The 21,659-nt window shown below is 40.6% G+C and overlaps 2 protein-coding genes across 2 annotated transcripts; one reads left to right on the plus strand and one right to left on the minus strand.

Annotated features, from left to right (window-relative positions):
* Positions 1 to 3,909: 3,909 nt before the first annotated feature.
* Positions 3,910 to 8,605, minus strand: LOC124634156 (nacrein-like protein M). The gene is made up of 3 exons (XM_047169583.1): positions 8,456 to 8,605; positions 5,953 to 6,087; positions 3,910 to 4,717 (listed from the first exon to the last, which is right to left on the minus strand). The coding sequence occupies exons 1-3, from the start codon at positions 8,508 to 8,510 to the stop codon at positions 4,293 to 4,295; spliced, it is 615 nt and encodes a 204-aa protein (XP_047025539.1). The 5' UTR covers positions 8,511 to 8,605; the 3' UTR covers positions 3,910 to 4,292.
* Positions 8,606 to 13,683: 5,078 nt separating this feature from the next.
* On the plus strand, positions 13,684 to 15,343 carry LOC124634180. Its single transcript, XM_047169628.1, has 3 exons — positions 13,684 to 13,813; positions 14,073 to 14,261; positions 14,525 to 15,343. Exons 1-3 carry the CDS (start codon positions 13,738 to 13,740, stop codon positions 15,049 to 15,051), a joined length of 792 nt encoding a protein of 263 aa, XP_047025584.1. The 5' UTR covers positions 13,684 to 13,737; the 3' UTR covers positions 15,052 to 15,343.
* Positions 15,344 to 21,659: the final 6,316 nt, after the last annotated feature.

Genomic DNA, 21,659 nt, shown 5'->3' on the forward strand with positions numbered 1-21,659 from the left:
CGAGTATGACAACTCGCACTGGAGAAACCAAGATTCTAATGTATCACAATAACTGTAACTATCATCAACCAATTGTTTTGCAAAAATGTATTGTGCTATTCATCATGTACTTCTCTTGGTTTCATCTCATATACATCAGGAATATAGTTATATGTCAATGATCAGGAAGGAAAGAATATGTCAAAAATAATATGTCACGAAGGAATATGTCAAAAATTAAAACAATGCGATTCACGCAGAACGAGCTTACTGAATCCTTAGCTCCAGGAACCGCTATTATCCGTAAAAGTAGTTTTATTTAAACTTAGGTACCGATAAAACCACGAATCATGTTTTCATCAGTGTTTTAAATGCAGCGATGATGCAACAACTCATACAAACTTAATGGCCATCAAGGCTATTTTGGGAGATAAGTAGAATGTCATATGTATTGACTTTAAACAGTAGGTACGTCGATTCTATAAAATTCAGACAACAACTCGCATTTCACTTCGCTATTACAGGTATCCAGCCACTGCCAGATAAAGTCCTAACTTGAAAAGTAAACAAATGTAGATGAATATACAAAAAACCGAAAACATTGTTTAGTTGTCAACCATTCCATAGTCGAGATTAGTTTTGCCAGTGGTCACATCATCAGCCATTGTGGATCTACTGTGAATATTATAACCATACCATATACCATATTGGGTGTATGGGGCCCACCAAGATCATCGGGCCCAAGCCAACCTCACCTGCTAGTCGGTACACCTGCTGGAAAACGAACGAGGCTCTGGCGCAGGCTTTCCCTTCGGGGTTGGGAGGTCAGACGGCAGTCGCTTCCGTAAAGGCCACATTATAGCCACATCAATGGGAAGCAAAAATAGGAAAAGGGTCACGGATAGGGCGCCGCCGCATAACGGCGCGCAGGAGCTTCGCCCGACTCCTGTGGCAAGTGGGCAAGGGCTACCGTGCCACGGGCGGGCACGGTCAAAGAAGCGAGCCCCTACCAAAAAGAAGATCCGCTTCGCAACGTGGAACATTGGCACGTTGACTGGACGCGCGAGGGAGCTGGCCGACGTACTCATCAGGCGGAGGGTGGCCGTGGCGTTCCTGCAGGAGACTCGGTGCAAAGGCAGCAGATCCCGGTACATTGGGAACGGCTACAAGCTGATCTATACGAGTGCACCTGGTGGGGAGAACGGGGTAGCTATAGTGCTAGCCGAGGGATTGCACGACGATATCTTGGAGGTGAAACGCCTTAGCGACCGACTTATGGTAGTCAAGGTGCTTATCGAGGGGGATCAAACCCACTTGATAAGTGCATACGCACCACAGGCCGGTTGTAGCGATGCTGACAAGATTTCGTTCTGGAATAAACTCGGTGATGTGCTTAGTGGCATCCCGTTGTCGCAGGACATCGTTTTGGGGGGCGATTTGAACGGTCATGTGGGTGAGTTGGGGGTGGATTTTGAACGGGTTCACGGAGGCTTTGGATACGGTAACCGGAACACGGAAGGGGAAGAGATTCTCCGGACGTGTGCCGCAGCCGACCTGGCCGTTGTGAACACGTTTTTCAAAAAGAAACCTGACCATTTGATCACCTACAGGAGCGGGAGAAACGCGATCCAAATCGACTTCCTACTCACTAGAAGGCATCACATCAGCAAAGTAGCCAACTGCAAGGTCATACCCGGCGAGAGTCTCACTGCGCAACACCGTCTCCTTGTCATGGATCTCTGTGTGAAGCCCAAAGACAAACGTCCGGAGCACTTTCAACGCCAAATCAGGTGGTGGATGCTTGATGAAAACAAGTCCCACATGCTCACCTCGGCTATCGGCGACAAGTGCGACGGAGCCGAAGGCGAACTTGTCCAAAAACACTGGGACAGGATTCAGGCATCTGTCACGGAGGCGGCGAAGGCTGTGCTGGGAATGTCTAAGGGTGGACGCAAGTATGACAAGGAAACTTGGTGGTGAGACGACACAGTCCAGAGGGAGACTAGGGTGAAGAAAGCACTTTTTCTGAAGTGGCAAGCGTCCAACTCTCCCGAAGATCGCGACGCTTACAGGCTTGCAAAACGAGCCACAAAACGAGCTATAGCCAGAGCCAGACGTAACCACTTACAGCCACTATATGATAGGTTGGAAACGTCTGAGGGGCAAAAGCTCATTTATAAGTTTGCTCGTTCCAGGATTAAAGCGGCACAGGACATCTCCAAGTGCCGCTGTGTCAAAGATCCTGACGGCAACCTGTTATGCGAGGACCTCGCGGTGAAGGAGAGATGGCGCTCTTATTTCCACGAGCTGCTGAATAAGCAGCACAGAGAAGTGCAGCCACCGGACCTCCCTCCGAATCAAGGACTGGTGCCACCGATAACGCCTGACGAAGTCCAGTTGGCTCTTCGCCGCATGAAAAATCGGAAAGCTGTCGGAGCCGATGGAGTCCCCATCGAAGTATGCTATGGGGCCTCGTGGGGTGGGCATCCTAACAAACCTATTTAACCGCGTATGGGACACCGGCCGGATCCCGAACCAATGGAGACGGAGTGTCATCACTCCAGTCTTTAAGGGCAAGGGGTCTGTGCAGGAGTGTGGAAACTATCGCGGTATAAAGGTCATGTCCCACACCATGAAGCTCTTTGAGCGGATCGTTGACTCTCGGCTCCGGCAGGAGTGCATTGTTTCGGATTGTCAGTATGGCTTCCGCCCTGGTCATGGAACCATGGACCCTGTTTTCGCCCTAAGGATTGTGATGGAGAAATACAGGGCGAAGAACACACCTCTGCATTTCCTTTTTCTGGACATGCAGAAGGCCTTCGACTGTGTTCCTCGCATGATGATCCCGTGGGCGCTGCGGTCCAAAGGGGTGCCAGAAGTCTATGTTGACATTATCCGAGACATGTACCGGGATTTCGATTCAGTGGTTCGGACCGCTGTTGGTGACACTACACCCTTCCCTGTTACCGTTGGAGTACACCAGGGCTCCGTCCTTAGCCCGTTTCTGTTCAGCGTGATACTGGACTTATTGTCCGAAAGCATCCGAGATGCGCATGAGCAGCCCCCGTGGCTGCTCATGTATGCTGACGACATCGCGCTGGCAGACGCGGACAAGGGACGGTTGGTGCAGCGTGTTAACATGTGGAAGGAGTCACTCGAGAACGGCGGTTTGCAGCTGCATGTGGGGAAGACTGAGTACGTGGCCTGCAACTCGACAGATCCCACCTCCATCTGCATAGACGGTAATATGGTTGAGCAGACGGACCAGGTCAGGTACTTGGGATCTGTCCTTCGCGTCTGGTGGCATCGATTGCGACGTCAGGGCACGAATTTCGGCGGCATGGGCCAAGTGGCGTGAGGTGTCTGGTGTCATTTGTGACCCTAAAATGCCGGTTAAGCTGAAGGGACAGGTCTATAAATCCATCATTAGGCCTGTCCTTTTGTATGGCAGTGAAGCGTGGCCTGTGCTTGAGCGGCACAAGCAGGAGCTGCGGGTCACGGAGATGAAAATGCTGCGCTGGATGTGTGGAGTTACGCGGAAAGACCGCGTTAGGAACTCGCGCATCCGCGGCAGCCTTCATGTCCGTGACATTGCAGACAAACTGCAAGAGTGTCGCTTACGCTGGTACGGACACGTTTTACGGAAACCGGCCACTTACGTGGGGAACAAATGTCTAGCCATGGCGCCTCCGCCCGGCCGGGGCAGACTGGGTAGACCCAGGAAATGCTGGCTTGACGTTGTAAGGGATGACATGCGTGCCAATGGACTAACCACCAGGGATGCCGAAGACCGAGCGAAGTGGAGGAGAAGAAGCAGGAAAGCGGACCCCGGGCCCGGAAGGGCAACCGGGACAACGCTAGGATGATGATGATGATGTGAATATTATAACCAAAAAGAGTAAAATGTAGGTATAAGTTTATGAAACTGTGTTACATAGAAAAGCATTTATTTAATTTATAAAATTATAAATAAGTTTGTAAAATCTAATAATAAAAAAAATATGATTACTACGTACGTCCCTTACGATAATCAAAAATAATGTCATGATTGAACTTTGTCAAGGAAATTTTGTCTTCTTTCCACAGCCAAAAACAAATGCAAAAAGCAGTTCACATTTTTGCAAAAGAGTCCTCTTTACAAAAATCGTATTCTTAAAGTAGTAATCCACAGTATTTCCAATACTCCAAAAATCTACCCCCATTAACGAAAACACATTTAATTTTTAACTCAGTCATTATAAAACATAAAACAAACATCACAATTTGTTACTAAATATATTTATAAAAGTAAACATGTTAAAAAAACAAAGTATTTAAAAGAAAAACCATTTCGATAAGTAACTACCGACAGTTGAAAAGAACCCTTTTTTAGCTGTCCCAGAGTTCGCTGCCGGAGCTTCAGTTGTTCGCCTATCGTATTTATTTCCGTAGTACGGAGGATTCTGGTTATCACCTAAATGGTTGTTATCGTAGGCAAAACCTTGACCATTATTTGAGTTGTCATATCCATTATTTGGTCTGTCGTATCCATTATTTGGTCTGTCGTATTCATTATTTGGTCTGTCGTATCCATTATTTGGTCTGTCGTATCCAGCTGCACCATTATTTGGTGCCGGTTTATTGTCATCGCGGTTGACGCTGAAGGCTCCGTCTCCGAAGTTAGCACCAGAGACTACGCCGACTGCAATGCTGTCGTTGGTCGCTTTCAGCCTTTTGAGGTCCTCCTCTCTCTGAGGCACTGGAATGAGATGAGGTTCTTTGTTTACAATTGTGAAAGAAATGTGGATATAAAAAGTATCCTATATTTAAGGATAGGACACTAAATAGGAGTCTTTACGTAAATGCTTAAACAAGGCTCAAAAAAGGGGTTAAAAGCCACAGTATCATAGATAGTAGTAGTATTTCAAAAAGTCAATAAGTACAAAATATTGTGATTAATTCATTGTTGACAAAGAAAGACAGAAGGAGAAGTAAGAATCCTGCTTTTTATTCACATTAATCTTCCGGAGTATAAGTCCCATTCGGGGAAATTTCTCCTACAGGATACAACAACTCTCAAAAAGTAAAATAGTAGCAAGTGTCCTACTAAATACAACATTACGGTCTGTGATAGCAAAAAGGATTTTTATACTAAACTTATTCCATCATTAAATTGCATTAGCCTATCCCGATGAATCATGCATGACCAATTTCGACAGTTAATATTTGTTTGGTGATTTAATCACCAAACAAATATTATTTTTAGCAATGATACATAGGGGTTTCCTGTACGTTTACATCATGCTTACGAAGATTTACATGTAAAATTGGCTCAGTATAGGACCATGGGATGTCATAATGTGACGATGAAAATGTATGAATCACTCTATCCTTAGCTTAGACAATGAATGCGTCGAGTCTGTCTATTGCATATCCTGACTTGCTTCCAAATTGGTTTGTTTGTTACTAATTTAATTATAGGGGTTTCCTTATTTAAACGATGAACTGATTTGGATATCGCTTTGTGAGGTAACCTATTAACGTTCTTGGGTAAGGTCATGGATACATTTATCACATGCATCTTAAGGCCTGAATGATAATTTCGGTGTCTTAATCTTGATAATGGGCTATTGTGAGTCTTAGTTTAGTTTATACCACTGTTAACGTAAATATTTTTTCCTACATTTAGTCGTTAGTTTTGCCTTTATCCATTACATTTAATGTTGGATAAGGCCCCTGTTTTCCTGTTTTCTATTGGATAATAATTCTCCTATGTCATCTCCATTCTCTTCTATATTTCACCTAATTTGAGTCATAGACATCACACTTATGGACTGATAAAGAATTCCTTACTTTTGATAGGACAATTGAATCGCTGTCTCTGAAGAGAGACTTTTGCTAAGCTCTTGTTGTAAAACAGTTGAACCGGATAAGATGATATATGATAGCCTTGTTGTAGAACATAAGAACTAGCTAATTATTGTAAACAATTACCGTTCGCTGAAGAGGGAACTAGCGGTCCCTTTCCGTCTCCATAGTTAATACTGAAGGCACCATCAGGGTAGCTGCCACCAGTGACAGACCCGACTCTGATGCTGCTGTCGTTTGGTGGACCTCTCTGCTGCTGTCCTGAAAAGAGGTAAGGTTTTCTATCAAAATCAAAATCAAAAAGTCATTTATTCAAAGTAGGCTGAAAATCAGCACTTTTTGAACGTCAAATCTACAAAAGACAGCCCCCAAAACGCCCGCCCTTCACCACTTCCTATGTGTTTTTGCTGGGAAGAAGAAGGAACAAACTCCCCAGCAACACAATTCTGTCTGTATAGTTTGAAGAACCGTATACAAAAAAAAATAAATAAAAATATCACTCAAAATTATACACATAAATTTGTATAAAAAAAAAACAAGTAAACATGTAATCATGTCAATCATGTTAGCTAGTACACACCTTACCTATACCTATTACTCAAGCAGCTACAAAAAAAAAATATCAGTAGGTAAGTATATTTATTTATACTTCATGTACTAAAATAAATGGTAACTTAATGCTTCAAGGTATTCTCTACCAGTCAACCAACGGGTTAAAGGGAAATTATATCAATGGTTACTAAAAAGTACATTAAAAAATTATAATAATATCTGCATTAGAGGTTGTAGACATCTGTGAGTACCTAAACCCTGACTCTTGGTTCTTGTTTGTAAATAAATACACCCAATATACGATAAGAATTGTAAGCACAATGTCATAGTTTTATTGACATTAAATGTCTCTGAGTTAAGTTTTTAAACCCCCAACGGTTATATAAGAGTACAGATATGTATTTGGGGAATTTTGGCTCGGTTCAATGTGAATAAACTTATCTGTTTGTTCACTTCAATTATGAAGTCATGGTTTGAAATTTAACTCATTAAGACTACAGAATATTCTGTCATGCATAACACTGTCTTGTTAACATGGGCAGTGACCGAACGTGGAGCAGATTAGAGAAGATATAACAGAGTAAACAAAGGTATGCACTTAACAATGACTCATGGGTTTTCCTATGCACGTCATACTCGTATCAAACATCAATCCACATTATGCAGTCGTAAGCTTTTCTTAAGGAACTGATTATCATCTAATGACTCCATTTTGGTGGAGCCAGTTGATATTTTACTGTCCGCCATTCTCCAGTTTAGTTCTACGTATGTTGCACGAGATTCAGCTATCATTTTTGGTAGCAACTATTTCACACACCCAATAAAAAGTAGCCCATACCATCCCTCGATAAATTAGCTATTTAAAATTGAATAACTTTTTGAAATAGGACTTACTAGTAGTTCCTGTTTTAGAAAAACACACACTTTCACTACAAATTCAGATTATGATTTATGGTTTTGATTTAGATAAAAGCCAAAGAGCTTGAAGTGGTGTTACTAAGTAGGTACATGACATGTCCTGGAGCCGCGCTCTGTCCAAAAGAGCTAACTGTAGATCTAGAATAGCTAAAAAAAAGCAAAAGGTCGGACGCGCTACTTTCTTAGATTTTGCATTATGACATCTCCGCTAGTCATTTTGTTCGCCATGGTATGTACTCACACGTCATGCTTCACTATTGCCTATAATATTAATAAGTCTAAAGTAAACAACAAAAAAACTGGAAAGTTTATGCATATTTTATCCCTGTTACATTGATAACATTGTACCTACTCATTACACATTAAAATAAGGCGATAAGCTAACCGAAAATAATAATATGTTTTCCACTTCCAATAATTATTTTTAAAGTTATTTTTTGCTCACAATATTGGTATAAGTTTTGATGGACTATGGTTTATTTTCTTCTAGTCACCAGAGTCCTATAGGAACACTTCACTCTCCCGATAAAAAGAAGGAGAATAGCTTCACTCGATATATGCATTGTATCTTCTGATTGATTCGTTCAAACATAGCTATATGCATTATAATGTGTATTTCTATTTAAAACATTTTTTCGAAGAATAGGCCAAATCTAAGACGACCCATTGACCCAAATATCAAAACCAAGAAAGCAATTGCGATAAACTTCGTACAGAGTAGCGCACTTAGTGTGCGCTGACCCTTAATGCTGTTTTCCCACTTTCTCACGACACAAGCTAGGTACTTAGATTGTTTCATAAATAAATATTCAATAGACAAGGAAAAATGTCGCTAGGTAAGTATAAGTTGGACTTTACGTCAACAGAAAACCTTGTATAAGAACTTATAAAACACAATATTAAAAAAAATACTTTGAGAAGAATGCACTTAAATCCAAAAATCTATAATACAAGGAAAAAATTGGCATTTCAAAAATGCTACTTTAAAGTAGGTGCCTAAAAGTCCAACTGACTCTAAAAAGTTAAAGCCTAACTATAACCTCAAACGCATTCACAGATTTAACGTATCCAAAAACCAAAGCAACAGAACGCAACAAGAAAACAAAAAAAAAAAACACTTTCCCGCCTATTAGTCTAATAATAATATCGTAATGTTTACCTGAGACCGCGCAGACATAGAGGATTGTTATAAAACCGGCCACAAATCGCGACATGGCGAACAACACTGGCTGGAAACAAAACAAACTTCGCTTTACTTCGCACACACTCAACGCGTTTTATTATATGTACGTTCGATTCGACGATGACAGGTCGCGAGGAGCGCCGCTGTGACTCAGATAATAATTAAAAAAAAACAATAGCATAGTCACGAATTGTGCATAAATAAAACTTCGCGGGAATTAAGCGATCGCGTTTTGTTTTTATATTTATGTACTGTCAAAATGATAGGCGCTAGAAATGGCGCGCTTTTTAATTTTGGAATTGAACTTTGGAATGAAGTTTGGAAATCGTTGCTAGGTAACAGCTAAACAGTTGTAATCACCAATGCGTGGTGCATTTAGGGTCCGTTCAGATAGAGCGGGTCGGAGAGCATCGGCGCGCATTTTTCTTTTCACATAGACCGGAGCCGATCGGCTGCGCGAGCATTAAAGAGCATGCAAACGGAGCCAAACGTCAAGAAAAAACACACGATCGGAGCCGGTCGGCTCCTCTTATTATTTCACACCGAGCGCATTCGAGCATTCTCAATGACAAAAGCAGTGCGCATGCAAGAATAAACTTTACTTCTAATACTAAACTTAAAACTGAAGTTCGCTTAAATGGTAAGCGAAGCTGTCTAAGAAATCTTGACGTACAGATCCACAAAGTACCTAATGCCTATAAAAAAGAGTGGCAAAGAAACGTCTAACAGATCAGATAAGCATCTAGTCATTGACGTCACGTACATTAAATTGTTTTTTTTTTTGCATTATACAAATAGTTATCTTAAGTCTTAGTTCAAAGAAATGGCCATTTAGAATGATCCCTGCTTTGGCAGAGTAGTAGTGACAGCCATGTTAAATGACGTGATGGATAAAACCCAAGCAATGTTTTTCTTTCCAAAAGTTTTTCATGTCCTAAAAATAGTCGAGCAGAAAACATAATTTGCTACGTTATGTGGAATTTCGTTCATACATTTAATGACACGCCTACTTTCGAGCTCACAAGAAAAATGGTTCAGAAGCTAATAGGTTGATAGATTTGAACCCTGAGGAAGGGTTAAGGATACTTCTGAGAGTTTCAGTTAAGTAGTTCCCTCAGTGAAACTTTTGAAAATAACTGAGGAGTTTGTTTGTGAACGTGATAATCTCAGGAATGCGCTAATTAGAAAAGGTTATCTTCCAGTATTTGATACCCCATGTGTTGGGAGAGGCTGTAGGCTACTTTTTATCTGTGAGAGTGCAGTAGTATCTACCTACTAGACACGGGTGAAACGTCTAGCGAAAGCTAGCGACATGCTATTTTTATAGCTAAAACAAAACCTATTTAAAAATATCTCGACTCTGATAGATCGAAGTCAGCAAACATTATTTTTAGACATGACCCCTTAAAATATTCCCATTAATAATATTCATCAGATTCAATGGAAACGAACCTTTAAACTGGGGTTAGCATCACGGATGTTATCATCAGGATTTTCCAATAGGTATGCAAAGGAGGTCGGGTAAGGAGTCATAATACCCACCAGAGGCACGACTATATGACGACATTGCAAGCTCACTGAGAGACTATTTCAAGCTTTATAGTAATGTATGATAACTGACTAATGTTACTTAGTAATATTTAAATGTTTTTAGAAGGTAGGTATTATGGGTTACGGCCTGATATATGAAGGTATAGGAAACATAACTTCCTATATAATGCAAATGGTAGGTATTGTTCACTGTTTGGCTAAACTGTTAAATTGAAATATAAATTATTGATAGTCATACATACATAATCATGGAGATAAGGATAAGGAGGATAAGGAGGATAATTAAAACTTTACACAAACTGTGTAAAGTTTTAATTATCCTCCTTATGTCTTTGTTTACATTAGCATTTAAAAATAAAAATTGACAACCGTTTTGCAGTTTCCATATTGTTCTGTTGGACGAGTGCCACAATGCCGTCATTCATGACACAGCTTTTAATTTTTACTTGTTAGTTTGTTTTTTTTGTACAAGGAAATGTCCATCTAGAAGGAGTTTAATAGGGACCTAAAACTCTTGGGTTTGGTTTTATGATAAGTCATGTGACTCTAAAATCATAAGAAAACCCAATAACCGATAGTTTTAAACCTAATAATTAACCAACTTCCGTAAAAGGAGTTCAATTTATTGTTTTTTTACTATGAGTCGATACCCCTTTTTAAAAGACTAGATCAACCAACCAGTGGATTAATTATCATTTCATAAAAATGTATTTGCCAAAAGGTTACGTTTTCCACACCATTCAAACGAAGTCATAAATAAAAAAGTAATTTGTTGACATAGCCCGCATAACGTCACACTCGCAAATATTTGCAAAAGATAAACGCATACAAACTCGGCACCTGTCCAATATATTCTTCTAAAACTACGGAAAAAACCTGGTCATAAATCAAAGGTGAATTTAGTATGCTAACTGCAACTCTGATTTAATCGTAGGAGTAGTAAAATGGGTTTCTCAGAATCCCTTTCCATGTTGCACTGCATAAGACTATTCTCATACTAAGACGGAAAGAACGTTAATCATAACGTTCAAGTTGATTGGTGATTTTAGCCTATTTTTTCAGTTACTCCACTATTAGTCAATGGTATCACTTCACGAAGGCGGAGTACCTGCGCGCATACCAAGTCGACCATGAAAGTCGACAGCAACAAACTTAAAGTGGTTCGTGGTGAGTTTTCCGATGCACGAACTCAAAAATTTCATCAAGAAAAAATCTGACTGAAGGACTTTGGACCTTTTTTAGCAGGACCTCATGGACTGTCCTCCAACAGAGGTCAGTGGAGGGGTGTGCCCGACTCTTACCGGCTTAAAACCACCACGTGTTGCCTCCATTTACTTTTTGTCAGAGACACGGGTATTGCCAGGGCATTCTCCCTCACCGAGGATGTTGGACCTACCTGTGGTTTTACTAACAAAAATTTACTAACAAAAGACTACTTACTGCCCATGCGTAAGGCGTCAATAGGGTAACTTTAGGGGGTTAGTAGCGGAGTTTCCCGATCTCCAATTTTCCCGTCCGGCGGGACCCGATTTATTTTATATTCACAAACTTAATCAATGTCAGTGTCGGGTCCCTACGGGACGGGAACCTCGGAGATTGGGCTTCTCCGGTACGAAGCCGCTTCAGGAATGCACAGTTACCTCTTAAGAGTGAAACGCGGGAAACAATATAAAGTTAAAGTTTGCTTTGATCATTTATTTTTTTAAGACATTTTGGATTTAGATTTTTTTATCGTTCTATTTCATAAATAAGTTTATCGTCTGTCTGCGTTCAGCCCCTTCTAGCTATGACTGTAATCCAAACGCCAAATAAACGTAAATTACTTGGCTATCTACAAAACAAATCTTCAATGGTGTGAGAACATGCTAAAAACTAAGTTCAAGGTTACAGACAGTAAACGCCTTACTTAGTTCACTGGCTGGGTTTTAGGGGTTGAAATACTGAAACGAAATAAAAATCCATTGCCTATTCTCTGTTAGTGTCATTATTTTTATTTTTTGAGATTTTTTTTTTATTTTTGTAGACTTGATTTGTTTTGTCTAGTAGTCAAGGCACTGTTTTTTTTTTTTTTGATATCTTATTAGTCAAGATGTAGTAAAAAATCATTTTTCTTCATTCGTCCATAAAGGGTTTCATACATTAAACCTTTTACCATAATATGCACAAAGGATTTCATAGATCCGGTATCACTTTTTTTCTTTTAAGTGTTTTGGAATAGCTCATAATTATAGGCCAAAGGAGTTTTTAAGACTTTAAGACATGTTTTGACCGCGGCTCTCAATATTCTTTAACCGCCGTTTAAATTTTCAAAGCACTAATTATAAAGTTTTAGTTTAAATATTTGACTGTTTGACTTTCCTTATTGACCTGAACACCATTTATCAAAATCTGCTATTATCGTTCGGAATAACCCAGCCCGCGAATGTTTACGTAAAATGTAATTGATCTCGGCAATTATCGTTATGAAAAAAATGGAATAAACATCTGCCTTGAAATTGTGATAGCTATCATAGTTCATCGACATGAACTGTATAAACGTACCTACACAAATATTACTCATTCCGATATAACGATACACGGCGACCAATACGGGTGAGAAATAAACAGTTGACTAGCTGCTTCCCTCGCCATTTTATAGGTAGTTTACCTACAATTTCTTTTAACATATTGTTGCAGACCACAAGCATCGTAGCAAAGAAAGCTCACCATCCCGGTAACATTACATTTTATTCTTAGGGTGTGTCTACACGGTGCATGTATGCAAGTTAACATGCGCAAGTGACTAGTGACAAGTGCATGCGGGTGGATATTTTGCTTTGGTACATGCGCGAGTCGCTGGACCCGCACGTTTTTAAAAAGCATGTAACCAGCGCATGTGCCTAAAAATGCCCAAGCTACTAGTTGGTACGTATCGTCGGTTAGATGAGAAAGAAAAAGTGAATATGTATGAAAATGCAATAAACTGCGGAACATTCGCTCACATTCGGCGGCTGACAGTCAGTTTGGTTTAAACGCAGCCTTAGGGAGAAAATTATCTGATACTATACAACGTACTATCGGAAAGGAAAATTTTATATTAAACTATTCACTTTAGTAAACATATTCTTCACATTATTTAATTTTTATGTTAAGAGCGGGAAATCTGCTCGGAAAATCCGCCAGTGCGAATATTCTGTTAGGGTTGCATTGATAACAGAATGCCACAAATTAGTACCTATTCCGTGCGATAAAAGCCATAATTTTCAAAAAAGTAGGTAATCAAGATTATTCTTCAGAGAATACTTTGCCCAAGAAACTACAATAAATTATATATATTACCTACAACATATTTTATTCACACTTCAATTATTTATAACAACATAAAAACTTTGAACTTGTTTTCTTTTTCTACTTTTGTCGAAGAATAAAGTCTAACATGAACTAGGTACCTACCTATAATCCAAAATAAAAATGACCAAAAAACCTTTTCATCATCAAAATATTAGCTTAACAATTTTTGCAGAATTAAAATTGATTCATCTCAAGCTCATTCACTATTATTGCGAATTTTCGTAATTGTTCACGAAAACACCGTAGGTGCGTTCATAATACGGCAAAACCCAGGCCGTTCAAACGTAAGTGTACGAGTATACCAATATGTAGTAGTATAGCTTTATAAAAGCTGGTTCGTTCGGCCGCGTGCCTAGTGTATTTGTGTATTTGCAACGATGAAGCGTTTCGTGGCTCTCGTGGGTGCGCTCGCGCTCCTCTCTGTCTACCACGCCGCGCCAGCCACAAATACGGGTGAGTAAGCAACTACATTCGCGCATTCATAATTCGTGACTTTGTTTGCACGTAAAACCTGTTATCATGATGCATGTTAATGTTTACCAGCTCTCTACAGGTTAATGTTGTTAGTTATTTTTATTTAGTGACTGTTAGTAACCGTTTTGACTTTGTTAGCGTACCTAGTTATCGGACCATGACGTTACCGGATGCTCAGCGATAATAAAAGTCTGGATTTAAAAATTTTTGTCTAATGAACTCTTGTTTCTAATTCCAGCTCCTGTTGTGGCAGAAAATGGGAAAGTTGCGATAGGACTTATAAGTGGTGGAAGCTTTGGCCCAGGAAGTTTTAGTGTCGGTGGTAGTACCATCCGACCACAATTTGGTACCATAAGGCCACCATCCAACCACGAAGATGATGGCGATAGACTCGATACGTATAAGCCAAATAAAGGAGAAAACCAAGGTAATGATGAACATCAGAATGAACCAAATAGTTCTGCAGTTGTCCGAGGAATTAAATCAGTGAATCTATTTGTTGTTATGACAATAATTCTGACAATGATGTATTATTAGATAAATTCATTGAAGTAGTAATTTCACAGAATATTCCATTAAAATAACCTAGTGTCAATTTCATTTAAGACTGCTTCTGTACTTAATGTTTGTATAAACTATGTATTATTCAATAAACTTTATAATATTATGGTCTTATTTATTTCGTTAAAGGTGGATCATGGTATACACCATATAAACCAGAGAAACCCTGGAAGGGGCAAGCAGGCCAGGGAGGCCACGGACACGGAGGAACCATCAGCATTGGCGCAATAATTGGTCCTAATGATGATAAAAAAGACGACAAATGGCAGAACAGCTTCCAAAAGCCATTCTGGTCTGACGGAGGCAGCTTATCATCATTCTTGAACAGCGAAGACGGCAGCTACCACTTCCCAGCTGGGCACCAATACTCTCTCAACACTGACGATGATGGAAATGTTCACATCAGTTCAATCGTTGGCGGCGAATACGGAGACGGAGCAATGAGCATCAATTATAACAACAAGCCTGGAGTCAACGTGCCTAACCAGATAAGCGGTGCTATTAATGGAAAACCTGGATATAACAGTGCGGATAATGAAGCAGGTATTGGTGTAGGACATGGAGTAAACAGTAATAAAAAGGGCGGTTCAGAAAATAGTCAACACAATTCCGGATATTTTTCTGGAAATAAGGGCGATTCTTGGATTTGGGACTAAATACAAAGAATTTGCTATAGAGTTTTATACTCTTCTTGGCTGTCGGGTAAAAATTGGTCTGTATTAAAAACAGTATTAGTGGCTAAGCTAAAATTAAGTCAGTATTATTTTTTACAATTGTTTTGTTACTTTAGAGATGCATTCAGATATTTATTTTCATTATCATGTTTATGTCATTTTTGTACTGTTTTAAAAGTGCATTGTGATTTGTGATAACCAAAAATTTACTTACAAAGATTTACATTCAGATGTTACAAATTGAAGTGCTAAATAAATTATTCCAATATTTGAACGAATGTATTATTTCTGCAATACTCCCACACGCGTGTTGTGCGACCCACCATTCATTAATCATGACTATTAGAAGTCTTTACATGATCTCTCCTGAAACGACACACACTGCTTGTCAGATCATCTGAATCTGGAAGAAACTTAGAATTGCCAGATGAAAACGAATGACCTCATGATATTCGACGTGCCAACGCGCTCGCTGCCAACAGTGTATGTCAGCAATAAAAAAATATAAATGTTTTCTCCCACGCGTTTAGCGCGTTCAGACTGGATAACTGTGCATTGTGCAAGGCCTATCTGACTTCGATTAATTATCATATCAAGCATTTAAAATCTAGAATTCACCAACAGCGCCATCTCCTTTAAGTACTAAGAAACTCTTAACAAAATCAAATCCTGTTGCCAAACATGCGATGCAAATGAACGAGGTGCACGCACACACACCACTATCTTATGGCAACAAAATCCATTTAATAAGTTGGCTTACCTACCACCATAATACCTACCTTGTTAGCTCCCATAAGTCAAGTTATTTAGAAGATTCAAAACAGATGGCGCTGGTGTACATGAGGGCTTTTTGAAATTCAGAAACATTCGCTCCAAAACTCGCAAGAGATATATCAATATTTACATATTTTCTACAAGTGCCCACAGGTTGGACTTTTATAGCAATGGTTGTTACAATTCTGGTGGTTTTCAGAAAAGCAAATTAATGATGACATCGATTCACAGTCTATTTTACCACTTTCAACCTAGACTGACATAGGTATATTATATTTGCCTGAAGAAATAGATTTTTATGACCCTTTACAAATGCCATCTTTTATTAAAATGTTCAATAATGAGTCAGCTTCTTTAATCAAAACAATCCTTCTTTGGACTCATTATTTTACCGTATCTCACTCATATTCATTATTGTAAGATCCTGGATCCCTAAAATGACAATAACCTTCAGGTAAGCCAAAATGATGGAATACAAAACATCATCTCAAAACAAACTTGAAAAAAGGAGGATTCAGGCATTTGCAAAACATTATTTTTATTTTGGATACGTTTATGAGTTTTTAGAATTGTTGCGAGTTCAAAGGCCTTGGCATGCCCTCATGAATCATAGCAGTATATTGTTTAGATTTTTTTGACCTGTGAGTAACTAAGTATGACAGCATTTGAAGCAGCAGTGAAGTCTTGTGATAGGCTTAGGGCGACGACAGAGGTCAAAAGTGCTCGTCGGCCATTCACTGCATCCAAAACCTTCTCCAGTCGTGGCGGCTCTCCGTTCCACTGGGAATAGAGGGTGGAGGACGAGAGAGTGCGTCTGTGTCTGCGCAAACACTTACGCACTTAAATATTTCACGCGCAACTGACTGCTTCTGGTTACTGGATCCTGATAAAAGACCTGCGGCGATGGGCTGAAGTAGAGAGGTTGGGTTGTGGTGCACACCCGGCTTTGTCTGAAGCCTGCACGTATGGCAGCCTAAGGAGAGTGGTCGTTTCTGCACTGCACTTGGGACAACAGTGTGGATTGGGCAGCACCTTAGGTGATGAAGCAGCCCTATTTAGGGAGGCACTGCTTCCCCCGCTCAGCCGGGGAGGGGCCTAGAAAAGGTGTCCTGAAAAAATGCTTGTCCCGTCAATTTGGGGGAGTAGCAACCGCGGCTGACGACGCTCGACGTAACAAGAAAAATTAGATAAAAACATCATTTATGACATTTGGCGCATGGAACGTGCGTACATTAATCGATAATGACGGAAACCTTTGCCCGGAGCGTAAAACTGCTGTCGTAGCACGTGAACTTGCTCGATACAATGTAGACGTGGCAGCTTTAAGCGAAACACGCTTAGCTGACCAAGGCGAACTCGAGGAAATCGGCGGTGGTTATACATTCTTCTGGAAAGGAAGACCCCAAAGTGAACGAAGGTTAGCTGGCGTAGGGTTTGCTATCAAATCCACCATCGTAAAAAAACTGCCAGAATGTCCACAATACATCTCGGACCGCATTATCACATTACGCCTTCACCTACCAAACGACAACTACCTGAATGTGATAAGCGTATACGCACCAACAATGAGTAACGAGGACAGTGTCAAAGATCAGTTTTATGAAGAACTTTGCCAATGCCTTACCAGCATACGTTCAAACGAACAAATACTGCTGCTAGGCGATTTCAACGCGAGGGTTGGCAGAGATTCTGAGTCGTGGCCGGGCGTGATTGGAAATAATGGTGTGGGCAATATGAATAGTAACGGACAATTACTACTCACACTCTGTGCCCAGTTCGACCTCACCATCACAAACACTCTGTTTAGGCTTCGCGACAAATTCAAAACCACCTGGATGCACCCGCGTTCTAAACACTGACACCTCCTCGATTACGCGATAACGCGACGAAGGGACATCTCCCAGGTGCATATCACACGCGTTATGCGCGGCGCGCACTGCTGGACAGACCACAAGCTTTTGGTAACTAAGTTGAGACTCCGCCTTCGTGAACCACGAAGACCCTGCAGGGCTAAACCAATATCTCTCAACTTAGATCGACTGGATTGTAAAGATCTTCAAGAAAAATACCAGAAAGGCCTAACAGATGCGCTAGATGTGTTTGATGCCCAGCAAGGTGACTTAATATCAAAATGGAAACAGATCTCATCCACCGTACTGACTGTGACTACGGAAACCATAGGATACAAAAAACGAAACAACGAGGACTGGTTTGACCAGAATGATAGGGTCCTAACTGAAGCATTCAAACAGCATCGTGTACTCATAAAGCGTAATGAAGGAAATCATAAATCCAGTCAAGAAGTCCGAAGTAGTGGTGATTCCATGGTGGTGGTAATCCCGCCGACAAACTGTTAGTACGCAGTTTGGTGGGTTTATAAAATGTAAAATATGTTGGTAAAAATAAAGGATTATTTATTTATTTATTTATTTATTTTTATTTATTCCTTAAGGAAATTAACGAGGAAGGTGAAAGATGAATGGTGGCTTGAAAAGGCAAAAAAGATACAGTGGCTTGCAAATACCCATCAACTAGGCGCTTTTTATGAAGAAATGCGTAAGTTGATTGGCGTTTCCATAAAAAACTGCACTCCGTTAAGATCCCTAGATGGTTCCCAAAAGCTCACTGCTAAGCAGGATATACTTGATCGTTGGGCAGAGTACTTTAACCACCTGCTCAATGTAGATCAATCAGCAGATCTTGAGCATTTAAGGCGTCCATCCCCTGCCGCCGAATGAGTCGCTTGCTGAACCACTAACTTTTGCTGAAGATGTTCAAGCCATCAAAGAGCAGAAAAATAAAAAAGCAGTTGGCGTTGATAACATCGCCGGAGAACTGCTGAAATACGGAGGGGAGCAACTTCATACTTACATCTGGCAAATTTTTGATCGCATTTGGAACAAGGAAACAAAAACACTGTATAAAAACAAAGGAGACCGTTCCGACTGCAACTCCTACCGGGGTATATCGCTCCTCTCTGTCCCTGGGAAGATATTTGCCAGAGTTCTTCTCAACCGGCTTTTACCAGTCTCCGAAGCCATATTGCCAGAAACTCAGTTTGGGTTTCGACCTAACAGGGGCACCGGCGAAGCCATCTTTTCCATCAGGCAACTCCAGGAAAAAAGCCGAGAACAAGGCCAACCTTTGTGTATGTGCTTCGTGGACTTAGAAAAAGCTTTTGACTGCGTGCCGAGGGAAGCCCTCTGGACTTTACTGGCAAAATTAGGTTGTCCTGAGAAGTTTGTGAGAATGATTCGCCTTCTGCACGACGAGATGACCTGCTGTGTTACCTATAATGGTGACCAGTCAGAGTTCTTTCCTGTCACCTGTGGGGTCAAACAAGGTTGTGTGCTTGCGCCAACACTGTTTGCTCTCTACTTTTCTGTCGTTGTCAGTGAAGCGCTCAAACAAACTTCTGCTGGAATCAAAATACGTTTCAGGACTGATGGGGGACTTTTCAACCTGGCCAGATTAAAAGCATATACTAAAGTATCTCATGCTCTTATAACGGAGATCATGTACGCTGATGATCTGTGTTTTGTTACCAACTCTGCACAAGAGCTCCAGAACCTGATGACTAACCTTCAGGGAGTCTGTTGTCGTTTCGGTCTAAAAATCAGTGTTAAGAAAACTGAGGTAATGGCAAGCGACTCTCAAGGAGCTACAGAACCTGTCAAGGTAAACATTGGCGATACTGAGCTGAAGCAAGTGAATACCTTCAAATATCTGGGCAGCACAATTACATCCAAGTGTGACCTTGATACCAAAATAAACCATCGCATTGGCGCTGCATCAGCTGCTTTCGGTAAATTACGAGCCAAGGTCTTACACACACATGATTTGAAGCTTTCGACAAAAATCTCCGTTTACAAGGCCATAGTCCTCCCAAATCTTTTATACTCGGCTGAAACATGGGTCCTCTGTCGGAAACATATACGGGCGCTGGACCGATTTCATCTAAAGTGCATAAGAGACATTCTGAAAATCAAATGGTCGGATCGGATTAGAAATACCGAAGTGCTACGACGCGCGAATGTCTGCGGCATAGAAGCGTACCTGATGCGGCGACAGCTCAGATGGTGCGGTCATGTTTTACGCATGGATGATGATAGGGTGGCCAAGCGCATCTTCTTTTCTGAACTCCAGAACGGCAGACGGAAACAAGGTGGCCAGTTCTTACGCTTCAAGGATGTTCAGAAAAGACACATGAAAAGGTGCAACATTGATCCTCAGAACTGGGAGACAAAAGCCATTTGCCGCCCTGAATGGAGAGGCCTACTTAAAAATGCGATCAAAGATTTCGAAGAGCAAAGGAAATCCGCACTGGATGCGAAGCGTGATGCTCTTAAGGCTAAAACACCAGTAGCCATTCATTATAACTACGTGGACGGTATCCTAACGTGCAGCCAATGCTCGCGCACGTTTACACATAAAATAGGGTACTGCAGCCATCAAAGGGCGCATAGAAGAGCTGATCATCCTAGCTCTTCTCTCAATGATAACTGAAAGCAGTCACCATAGCCGAAATCGGCAGGGGAAGTATATATATATATGACAGCATTTTCACACTGGCAGATTTACCGCTCGATTTTTCCGGGCTTACATGCCAGCATACTCGTATGATTGACCACTGCTGGTGGTACAAAAAAGAGTTTAGCCACTTGAAATATGACGCGTATTTGCTAGGCACGGGAAATCCGAGCGGAAAATCCGCCAGTGCGAAAGCGGTGTTAGATATTTTACACAACGAAAGCGGTTGAGCCATACTTGAATGTACATGCAAATTGTCAATGTATGTGCTCGAAAACGCTCAGTAGAGAAGTTACACCGACTAAACTATCAAGTTTAGATCATTCTGAACTAGAATTAGCGAGTAGGTTTATTACAAAAAAAAACGCATATTTTACTTTTTGCATTGAAAAAAGAATAACGCATGATGCACTTAGGTCATACTATGACGATGCAGTCAATCACAGCTGCATAATCAATAAAAAGTTACCAACGTATCATTATACCTTCAAAATTGTGGTGTATTGGGCGTTTCAATCTTAGAGAATTTAACCAATTATTTGGAGAATTGAATTCACTGGAGACGCCATTGCTCACTTGCCCTCTACCAAAGGAAAAGAAAACGCTGCTCATAGTCGTATGTATCAAAACTCGTATTTGCTTCAAGATTATGCTTATGATTATCAATTTTGCCGCGTTTATGCTTAACAATGTCATCGAAAAGGCATGAGCGAGCTATCACTTTTTTTTTTGTATTGTCACCTTCCCCATGTAAATTGGATAAACTTACATATAGTTTATGTTCACGGCGGTTCCAGCTCATTAAGTGCTCTAAGTTTTCAATAGAACTTTTTATCCTGATCATTATCAATGACTGAGGTATACATGTCAGAATTACAATCATTAAATAAGGACCCTGAGTTTCGATAATTGTCAGTATTGTTGCTTGTCATTTGACCATGTTTGATGGATTGGCAGGGGAGGGTTATGGGCCTTATAAAAGCTGATGATCTGAAGAAGTTACGTTTATCTCGTTAAACAGTACTTTGAGAAATGCAGTTTGTAGCTAAGAGTAGCTTTGTATCTCTTGTTTTGTTAATTGTGTGCAGTTATGTTTTTTGTGAACCTGGTAATGACAATTATCATCATTGTTTCATAATATTCTTTAACTAGGTCTTTTATATTTAGTTTCTTCATTACTTTACCTTCCCCTTTTTACTTTGCCGTATACTTATTCCTAGCCCTAACTTTCCTTGCTGCATTGCTGGTCTCGTCTACAACTATTTGTTCTTTTCATTTGTTTTGTT

Source organism: Helicoverpa zea, chromosome 1 (assembly GCF_022581195.2).
Source record: "Helicoverpa zea isolate HzStark_Cry1AcR chromosome 1, ilHelZeax1.1, whole genome shotgun sequence".
NCBI lineage: Eukaryota > Metazoa > Arthropoda > Insecta > Lepidoptera > Noctuidae > Helicoverpa > Helicoverpa zea.